Here is a 10,129-nt window from a genome sequence, read left to right on the forward strand (position 1 = left end):
CATCTTATTTGCCTCAAATGTCCACTTGGACTCAATGATGAACTGATTACATTTTTGTGGTCAAAGATCAAGGTCACTGTGACCACACAAACGCCATTTTCAAGCTTGGTAACGCCATATCTCAGTAACACCTTGACCAAATTTCTTCACATTTGGGTCAAACGTCAAAGTATGGACAAACATGCATCTCGACTGCTGACTTGTTGGCGGAGGCATATATCCGCGGAGCGGTAGTTCTAGTTTCTAGTCTGGATTTTTGGCATCCATAGGACTTCTAAAATAAAGATTTGGATGATACCAAGAACCAAACCTGTCCAAAATGTTTTTTTTCTCCAATCTCTCCTCTCCTCTCCTCTTTCCCTCTCCCTATCCCTCTCCTCCCTATCCCTCTCCTCTTTCCCTCTCCCTATCCCTCTGCTTGCTACCCGGAGCCAAACTTGCACTTGTCTCTTCGAAACTACAAATATGGATTATATGGATATTAAGCTGGTCTCTCAACGCAATCGACAAAATTAATGTGGGGTCCGCGGAACAACCCCCCCCCCCCCCCAGCCCCCCCTCTGCCCAGATGGGACTTTCGCCGTGGGATACGGGAAGACAGCAGCCATTGACCCTAGGCTGCACGTCACAATAAACGAGATGAGTGGGCCAGTGAGTACTCGGACTGTTGCAATTTCTGATCTGAATCGCAAAAATGGATTACTTCTGGGAGATATCACTGCCGCGCTGAAGTGTTTAAAATTGAGGACCAGGGACAGACTCGTGTGAGGAATGCTGTTGATCCCTGCTCTCACCGGGAAACCCAAACATCTGATTTAATCTGGACTCCCCCCACCTGCTATCGGCCGTCAAGGCCGTAGCAGCAAAATATCCTGAAGCGTCGAATGCAACTTGAGCTTCCAACATCCACCCCCCCCCCCCCCCCCCGCCCTCACATCTGCTGCTTGACTTTTGGTCAAGCAGAATGGAATGATCAAGGCTATCTCCATAGCAACCGCTGTGTAATCAGCCAGGAGGGAGCTCAGACTTACAAACACACATACACCAACCCGTTCTCACTCCGAGCGCGTAGCATATTGACGCTTTGTCCCATCCCTTGTGCGTCGCTTGTTACTAACATGGTACCCTTGAGCGACACATGAAACGACTTGGGCTTTCCGACTAAACTCAATGCAAACCCATGGAAGTAATCTTTGACGCTTATGGCAACTGCTCCCCCATTAGCCTAACTGCTCTCCCATTAGCCTAACTGCTCCCCCGTTAGTCAAGTGCTCCCCCATTAGGGTCTGGAGGAGCTAACCTCTCCCAGACCCTAACCCTAAACCTAACCTCTCCCACCCCCCATGCCTAAACCTAACCTCCCCCAGACCCTAACCCTAACCTCTCCCACCCCCATGCCTAAACCTAACCTCCCCCAGACCCTAAACCTAACCTCCCACCCCCCACACCTAAACCTAACCTCCCCCCAGACGCTAATGGGCGAGCAGTTGACTAATGGGCGAGCAGTTAGGCTGATGGGGGAGCAGTTGCCATAAGCGTCAAAGATGACTTCTATGGGTTTGCATTGAGTTTAGTCGGAAAGCCCAAGTCGTTTCATGGGTCGCTCAAGGGTACCATGTTAGTAACAAGTTGCGCATAAGGGACGGGACAAAGCGTCAATATGCTACGTGCTCGGAGTGAGAACGTGTTGCATACACACATGGGGCCCTATTCTCCCACAGGCCATCGGCGCTATTACGGGCCTTAACCGCAAAAAAACGTGCCTAGCGCCTGTTTCGGGAAAATAGCAATAGGCTTTAGGCTGCCAAATGCGCTTTAGGCCGAATGGGCGTGGCGGAGACCCTGAATGCGCCAAAGTGGGCGTGTCGGCGCTAAATACCGGCGTACTCCTATCTTCCGACCTGCCGTTAATTTAGCGCCTTGCGCCTTTGAAAAGCAGGCCTATTCAATGGGCCAGTCCGTCCCCTCTCTCCTCTGTCACCCTTCTCTGTGTAACTCTCTCCCTCTCTCCTACTGACAGGAGCAGGCATTGGTGTGCGTTTACCAGTTTATTGTGAAATAAATCCTTCCGCGTTGAGTTACTGTCACAAGCCTGTGTGACAACGCTTCCAGCCTGGGTAAAACAACTCCATCCGTACCGCTTTGAGGCTGCAGGCAGTCTGACAGGCACAATACGACTGTCTCTCTCTGACTGCCTGTGAATGCCCCAGCATGCAATTGGGTACTAAATTTCGCTACTAAATAGCAACCAAATGAGGCGAAATAGATATAAAAGGTCGATCTAAAATAATGTGTAATGGTAACACAGCCTGCAATTGTAGAACATTTAAATATTGGACCAAATAAATCATCGAAATTAAAACACCACCCTAAGTGAAACATATATGTCCTCCTGGGCCTATATATACCCCTTGTCGAGTTAACGTGATTTAGAGAAGTAACAGCGGAACGCGCTTCGGAACGCGCTTCTAATGGCATCTGCTATACTGTGATGTCCCTCCAATAACTTGGCCCTATTTCACATTTAGTTTTACAATAAAAACACATTTATGCAATGACTTGACATAATGTAGGGTATATTTATGTGCATCATCCTTCCTGCAGCAGGCGAGAGAAAATGATATCTTTCTGGACAAACTTTCACCAATCTAATAGGCTATATTTTTCTAGCTGATGCATAGAACATTATTTTCACTTTGATCTTGCTATAGTGTAGCGTATTTACATGCTTGCAGTATTGAAACTGCAGTTAGATTGGTTTGAGAAGCATAATAATATGGAATAATAGCCTATAATGCAGACAGACAGGCTGGATGAAGGGAGGGGGGGGGGGGCAGAGCGTTTGGCTTTCGTCTGGTTTTGCGGGATCACTGGAATTGGAGCTAAAAAGGCAAGCGTGCGATTCGTTTATTGCACTTATCCAATGAGCATGATGGTGCATAATTTTACGCCTAAAAGGCGTGGTTGTAATGCTTTGGGCTGCATCTAGCGCCAGCACGACGATATCAAGTGCGCCTTTCCACGCCCACTGCTTTGATCTGCGCCTGCCGCTCGGCCTAGAAACTGCGCCGATGCAACGATAGGGGCCATGGACCCTAAAGGACTCATAGGCCTACACACATGGTCATGCACGCACTCCCCCAAACCCCCCCTCCCTCCCTCCCTAAAACCCCACCCCCGCCTTCAGCAACATCCCCCCGCTCTTGCAACCCCCCCCCCCACCCCTTTCGCAACCCCCCGCCTTTTTTTTTCTTTCTTCTTGTTGTTTTATGTCTGTCTCTGTTATGTCAGAGCCCTGTTCCGGCTGAGTGAACGCTGGCGCATTTGGCTGCCGCTGCCGCTGCCGCTGCTTGCTATGGCCAACCCCCCCCGCCCCCCTTTTTGTTGTCTGTCCGTGTTGTATGTCTGTCTCTGTTATGTTTTATGTTCAGAGGTTGGCCCTGTTTCCGGTTGAGTGAACGCTGGCGTGTTTAGCTGCCGCTGCTCTCTGGTTGCTATGGCACCCTTTGTGTTGTTTGTCTTGCTGGTAATTCCTTTACATATAACAACAAATGTTTATGTATTGTATAATATTGAAGTGTGCCTTTATTACTTTTCAAACTAGTAATAATGTTTCTAATCTTAATATGAGTGTTTGCCATGTGTTCTGTAAAGCGACTTTGAGTCTTTGAAAAGCGCTATATAAAATAAATGTATTATTATTATTATTATTATTAATGTTTTATTAACCCTATGAGAGCCGCGGGATTGCCGGCAGGAACGCCAGTGAGACTGTCTTTCAGAGAACGTGACACGCTCAAATCTTGAGCTAGGGCAAAAGTAGGGATATCCTTTGAAACTAGACAACCTAAGGTTTCCAATGAGGCCAAGCTTGTCATGCTAGCTTGTTGAGAAGGGGGCTAAATAACTAATGATTCAAAGTTAGACAACATTTTGGCGAGGGAAAAACGGCCATCAACATTTTCCAAATGGTCACCTCAATATATCTGAATTGAAATGGGTTATATGGGTACCCACAAGCCTCCCCTGTACAGACATGTCACATTTATGCTAATCTCATGCAGTTTTGGGCAAGAACCACCCAGTTTTTTGCATGCAGTAGGCCTAGAAAAGTGTAATTTCCGCCTATTGCAAAAATGGTGTATTTGACCATTTATGCATACTGGGGTCCCTAAAGAGTCTTGGAATTTCAGAAATTGGGTATGACTGGACGGCTGAGACTCTTATAGATTCAATAAGCCCAATTGGTGGCTATTCCTTGATTTTCTTTGCTTGACAGAGACCTGGTTACATAGTAACTCACCATCTGCTGCAATAGATGTACAGGGATATAAGGTATTTAGATGGGACAGGTCTAAGGGAAAGGGGGGCGGGGTGATGATATATATTAAAGACACCTTCCACTGTTATCAAATTAAATGGTCATCTGCCAATGACCTGGAATGCATTGGTTTAACTATAACCCTCTCACCTCAAATGGCCTTTGTTCTTGTTGTATTGTACCGCCCACCCTCCTCTAACAATGAATTATATTATAATTTTAAAATAATGCTCAGAGAGTCCGATTTTAGTAAAGAAGTCATATTTATGGGTGATTTCAATATAAATTGGGAAGATAGGACAAACAGGAAGGCCCTTAAAAAGATCACAGATAAATTAAACTTAACTCAATTGATTAATGGGCCAACTAGAATAACCACCAGAGGTGTAGTGCTATCTAGAGAAGTGGGGGAACGCACCTATATGGGGAACACCTGCACACGCACAGGTCCCAACAAAGCGCCCTCCTCCCCCCCCCCCCCCCCCGCACGCACACACGCTAACGTTCACGCAGCCTATTCATTAATTAATCGTTCGGGGCGGGCAATCGCTTATATCAACGAATTAAATGAGCAAACTCACGGATTCCTCAAGTGCTGCAAACCACTGTCACTGACACACGACTAACTTGTGTCCTCTATAAACACTGCAGAAGCCCGTGACATTTGCAGCTCTGAAACTAAAATACTGAAATAAACCTTGCTTGGGATGTTAAGTATCCACTGGACAGGCTAAATAGCACTGCTGCCACCACCTTTGTTAATCCGGTGAGGTCCGGTGTCAGATCCCTGAGCACAACCCACACGGACAACGACGTAAGGAAAAGATATATGCTTTAATGGGAACAAATCATAACAGCTATGAACAGAGAACGGGCACCCGCCCGCCTCCCGTTCCGTGAGTGCGGTACCGTCTTGGCACCAGTCAATGACAGTCTCTGTTCAATAATGACCGCTCGGACAGCAGCCCTGTCCTGCTTCACAAGCACCGCTCCCAGACACACTCTCGGCACGCACTCCGCCCCGCTTTATCAGTTCTCCCTCTTCTAATCAAGTCCAGCCGCGGCTGATCAACTCAGGAGCCAGTCAATCGCGCGCAGCGTCAAACAGGTGAAATGTCTTGGTTGTGATTACCTGTCAATCACCTTTACCGTGGACAAACCTGGTCCACTACAATACGTATATGGGCACAGCAGAGCAGACTCAGTTATCAACACAAACAGCTAAACAATCTCTCAACCAGCGATCACACAAGTTGCACAACTGGCATCTGGCGATGCAAATTGCAATGGGGTGATTAACGCTAACTTTTGATTCAACGGCGTTGAAAAGAAACACGCTTTTAACATTGTTTCTTCATGCTTGTAAACGTACCTTTTAGCAGCTGGTCCGAAAAATTAAAGGATGTTTGGCTGCCTTTTTCATCTTTACTTGTTATAGTGAGGTACTGGTGGAAAAAAAAATATTTTGATGCTGAAAAAGCCAGTAGGCTATGTTTCAGTATAGCTTTTATTAAACTGAGGTTTCCCCCGCGCTGTAGCTAGTTAAGGTGGAATGTTTCCTTTTCCTTCAAGCCACGAGTTGATGCTGTGTGAATCATTCAGCCCACCTTAAATATAGTTAAGGTGGAATGTTTCCTTCTTTCTTCAAGCCGCGAGTTGATGCTGTGTGAATAATTCAGCCCACCTTAAATATAGGACGAATGACAACGTTGTCAAGTTTCACTCGTTTTATTGGCTCGACATGCACACACACACTGACACACACAAAACACCCCTTGGAGAAGTATGGGAACGCCGTTCCCACGCGTTCTGCCGGGACTACACCTATGATAACCACCTCTTCCCAAACACAGATTGACTTGATCTTTAGCAATAGACCTGAAAGAGTTATAAAGACACTAAATTTTATCACTGGGCTCTCAGACCACAACCTGACTTTGGTTTCTAGAAAACGTACAAATAAACGGTTCCAAGGTGGTAATATACCATCTGAGCAGCTCAGGATCCCTAAAAGTGCCATAAAACAAATTCATAAATTTACAAAAAGAGTCAAAGGTAAATGAAGGAGAGGGATATGGTGTTGAAAAGATCCCTAAAGTCTAAGCAGGTGAATGACAAACGCAAATTTACAATGCTGCAAAATAAGACAACTAAGGAGATAAGAAAAGCGAAAGCAATTTTTTTCATCTGTATCATTAGTGAGGCGAAAGGAAACACAAAACTAATTTGGAAGCAGATTCAGAAGCTGTTAGGGACCGACCAGCTTAGGTGCAGTAAGAAACTAGAACTAAAGTTAGCCTATTGCAAGACCCAGCAGAACTGGCAAGAGCCTTCATGAATACTTCATTGACTCTATTGCAGAAATTGCACAATGTTTCCCTAGCTAGCACATCCTATTCCAGTGAATACCACTCTTCTTTCTTTTAACATTACGTTTATTCCAGAGAGTAAAGTACAGATGATTAAAAACTCATTCAAACCTTCCACAGCTAAATACATTAATGGAATGGACACATCTATGTGCACCTTAAAAACACTCTAGCCCTAGCCCCCCCCCCCCCCCCCCCCATATAGCCCCACATATATATATATATATATATATATATGAGAAAGGAGAGTCCCCACGCACAGCCAGTGGAAAGATCAGGTGCTGCTAGGTTGCAGGTACAAGGCATAAAACAAAAGAAGGTACCACCGCACACTGAAGTCAGGCTTGTACAATTGTCATTTTCTATCCATTTTGTGTAATTCATATAAGACTCATTAAAATGAAAAAATCAGGTGCACCAGCATTGTATTTTTTAATTCAACAAAGTTATTGCCCATATACATTTCAAATACCACCTTGGGAGTTCTAGCGTTCAAGCAGTAGAGAACAGACAGCAGTCGGTTAACTATGCCTCACATAATAAATAACAGATCATTTACTGATTAGTTGCATTCCTTTGATGAGGAAGAAGGTTCCTGCGGCCACACCCAGCAGAGCCACGGTCAGACCCAGTCCACAAAACACTGCAGGTCCGATCCCCGGTTGGTCCTGTTCCACACCTGAGGGAACAAAATGCATGAACACATGATTGTGTTAGCTACCTGTAGTGTTGGTTGGTGTTAGCTAACTGCAGTTCTGGATGTTGTTAGCTGACTGCAGTTTTGGTAGACTGTAGTTTTCATTGATGTTTGCTAGTTGTAGTTTTGGTTGGTGGGTGGTAGCGAGCTGTAGTTTTTGTTTGTGTTAGCTAACTGTAGATTTGGTTGGTGTTAGCTAACTGCAGTTCAGGTTGGTGTTAGCTAACTGTAGTTTTGGTTGGTGTGAGCTAACTGTAGTTTTGGTTGGTGTTAGCTAACTGTAGTTTTGGTTGGTGTTAGCTAACTGTAGATTTGGTTGGTGTTAGCTAACTGCAGTTCAGGTTGGTGTTAGCTAACTGTAGTTTTGGTTGGTGTGGGCTAACTGTAGTTTTGGTTGGTGTGAGCTAACTGTAGTTTTGGTTGGTGTGAGCTAATTGTAGTTTTGGTTTGTGTTAGCTAACAGACAAAGGTGTGTCACCCCAGATTCGGGTCAGCGGCCGGCTCAAGGCTGGATGCTCCACAGAACAGCTGTATGTGTCCCCAAGCTGTGGGATGAAGCTCAGCCTGGAGACCTGGTTGAAGGTGAGGTCTTTGTTGAGGTAGGGGACGTTGAGGCTGGTTCCTTTGGTCACGTTCTTGACGTTCCTGGTCCAGTAGACCTTGACGGGAGCGGGGTAGAACCTGGTCACATGGCAGATGAGATGGTTCTCCACTCCGAGCTCCACAACGTTTCTGGTGTAGATGAAGCTGTCAGGAGCATCTGCACAACAACAGTATTGTCAAAGTATTGTACATTACATACATTTATTACAGTAATGTAAAACACAGACAGACATTCCTTGTATAGTTTTAATGGTTGAACAGCAGTAAATTAAACTTAGTCATCTTTCCTTACCGAGCTGCAGAGGAGGGTAGTTGAAGGTACGCCGATGTCTTTTCATGCTGCCATGGCAGACATGCTGTTGATCCACAGCAAGATCAAACAGTCCTTTTGGGAAGGTCACATTAGCTACAAACTTCGGCCAAGTCTCAACTCCTTTCTGGTTTTTGAAGTCTGCGTACCAAATCTCTTCACCATCCAGTCCAAGCATAAATTCCCCATCAGTGTCTGCACAGCCACTGGTAACTATAAAGTCGTATACAACTGAGAGACAAGATGAAAAACATTCACAGATGTTATCCAGTCATGTTTGTAAAGAGTTTGTCGGGTTATTGTTTTCATATTAAAACAGTTAATAAGAGTGAAAAGTTGAACACTGTCCTCTCTCCTCTGAAGTAAAGCAGACACCTGCAAATATCTCACTGACTCTAAGACTGTCTCTGGTTCAGAAGTGTCTGTCTTCAGCAGACAGTCTGGAGCTCAACTCAAATGATTTTCACATCAACATGAAAAGTGAGTGAGGCTAAATGTGTGATGTACTTACTGTTTGCTGTTGCACCAAGTAGACATGAGAGGAAGAGGAGGGTCTGTGAGCTCTTCATCTTCGTGTTGACTTCGCACTGACTGCTGCAAACAGAAGGAAACAGCCTTATCTCACACACAGCTCCACCAATCACATTACAGCTTTGAGTTGCATCATCCGTTTCCAGATAGACACAGTGGAGAACTGCTGCGTTTCCTATGCGCTTTATTAAACTCAGAGATGGGGAAAGCACACATATTATTTACTTAATTATATAACAGGTGGAGGACAAACGAACATTTTTGCATTGTATATGGAAATTATAAGAATTAGGGAATTGTGGGAAGAAGTGGCATTAGTGCAGGCAATTTTATCAATCCAAATAATGTGGAATCTATAAGCTTTTTGTTCATGGCATCTATCTCAATATCATCCATCTGCAGCGCCGGAGCGTCATTGCCCCGCCCACCGTGTATGCTCTCCCCCCGGAAGTGTACGCGTACAGACCAAGTGTACGCGTACAGACCAAGTGTACGCGTACAGACCAAGTGTATGCGCAGCCGCAGAGACCGGAGTAAGTTTCTAGACTCCTTCAAAAATAAAAGACTGGATATTTTTCTTTTTAAATCAGCGTTCTGTAGGTATATGATATTCTATATGCTTGTGTGCATTTGTGTCTTTTGGATGATTGAATGTTTGTATGATTCATGACCCATGGGGTTGATCTCACTGGTTAATTGGCTAGCTATGCTACTAGTTAGCTAGCAATTCTTGCTGCGCTATGAGCTCCATGAGACCCAGGACAGCCCCCTCACCCCACCCACTCTCCAGCCCACTTCTACCCCGAATTAGAGGCCCCTTCTCGAGGGGAGACCACGTCCGGGAGCCACCGACCTTCCATGAACCTGCCCAACCGCATACCCACTATTAACTCATTCATGGCCAGTTTAGGACTGCCAATATTTAGCACAGGCCAAAGATTTTCATAATTGTTGGTCATCTTTCAAGACCCACAGTAAATTATCTATTAGCACCAAAGTGATTTGCAATACCTCAAAATGAAGATGTACGTCTCTGGGTTCACCAGGAAAAAAAAAGTGAGCTTTTAGCATGTTCTGTACTCTACTTATAGCCATTTATATACACCCTGTTTTCACCAAAAAGGTCTCTCTGAGAAGACAAATTGCAGAAAATGGCATTTTTGTAAATCACACAATCTCAGGCAGAACTCGCTCTCAATTCTTTTATTTTGAACTGTATTGACATCAGACATGTAAATATTATTCGTTATGACACAAATGACAAAATATATATATATATATATATATATATATATATA

The 10,129-nt window shown here is 44.9% G+C and overlaps 1 protein-coding gene across 1 annotated transcript; it reads right to left on the bottom strand.

Moving 5' to 3' along the window:
* Positions 1 to 7,074: 7,074 nt before the first annotated feature.
* LOC310788238 (H-2 class II histocompatibility antigen, A-Q alpha chain-like) lies at positions 7,075 to 8,882 on the bottom strand. Its single transcript, XM_083649782.1, has 4 exons — positions 8,812 to 8,882; positions 8,283 to 8,531; positions 7,866 to 8,147; positions 7,075 to 7,369 (listed from the first exon to the last, which is right to left on the bottom strand). The coding sequence occupies exons 1-4, from the start codon at positions 8,867 to 8,869 to the stop codon at positions 7,242 to 7,244; spliced, it is 717 nt and encodes a 238-aa protein (XP_083505908.1). The 5' UTR covers positions 8,870 to 8,882; the 3' UTR covers positions 7,075 to 7,241.
* Positions 8,883 to 10,129: the final 1,247 nt, after the last annotated feature.

Source organism: Poromitra crassiceps (assembly GCF_964638095.1).
Source record: "Poromitra crassiceps genome assembly, chromosome: 13".
In the NCBI taxonomy this organism is placed as follows: domain Eukaryota; kingdom Metazoa; phylum Chordata; class Actinopteri; order Beryciformes; family Melamphaidae; genus Poromitra; species Poromitra crassiceps.

What these genes read in the sequence shown, in the direction of transcription:
- LOC310788238 (XM_083649782.1), bottom strand. Translation starts at nt 8,869, where the DNA reads ATGAAGAGCTCACAGACCCTCCTCTTCCTCTCATGTCTACTTGGTGCA. An exon ending in ACTTGGTGCAACAGCAAACA is followed by an intron (nt 8,532 to 8,811) that starts GTAAGTACATCA and finishes CTTGTCTCTCAG; the next exon opens with TTGTATACGACTTTATAGTT. An exon ending in CTACCCTCCTCTGCAGCTCG is followed by an intron (nt 8,148 to 8,282) that starts GTAAGGAAAGAT and finishes GTTGTTGTGCAG; the next exon opens with ATGCTCCTGACAGCTTCATC.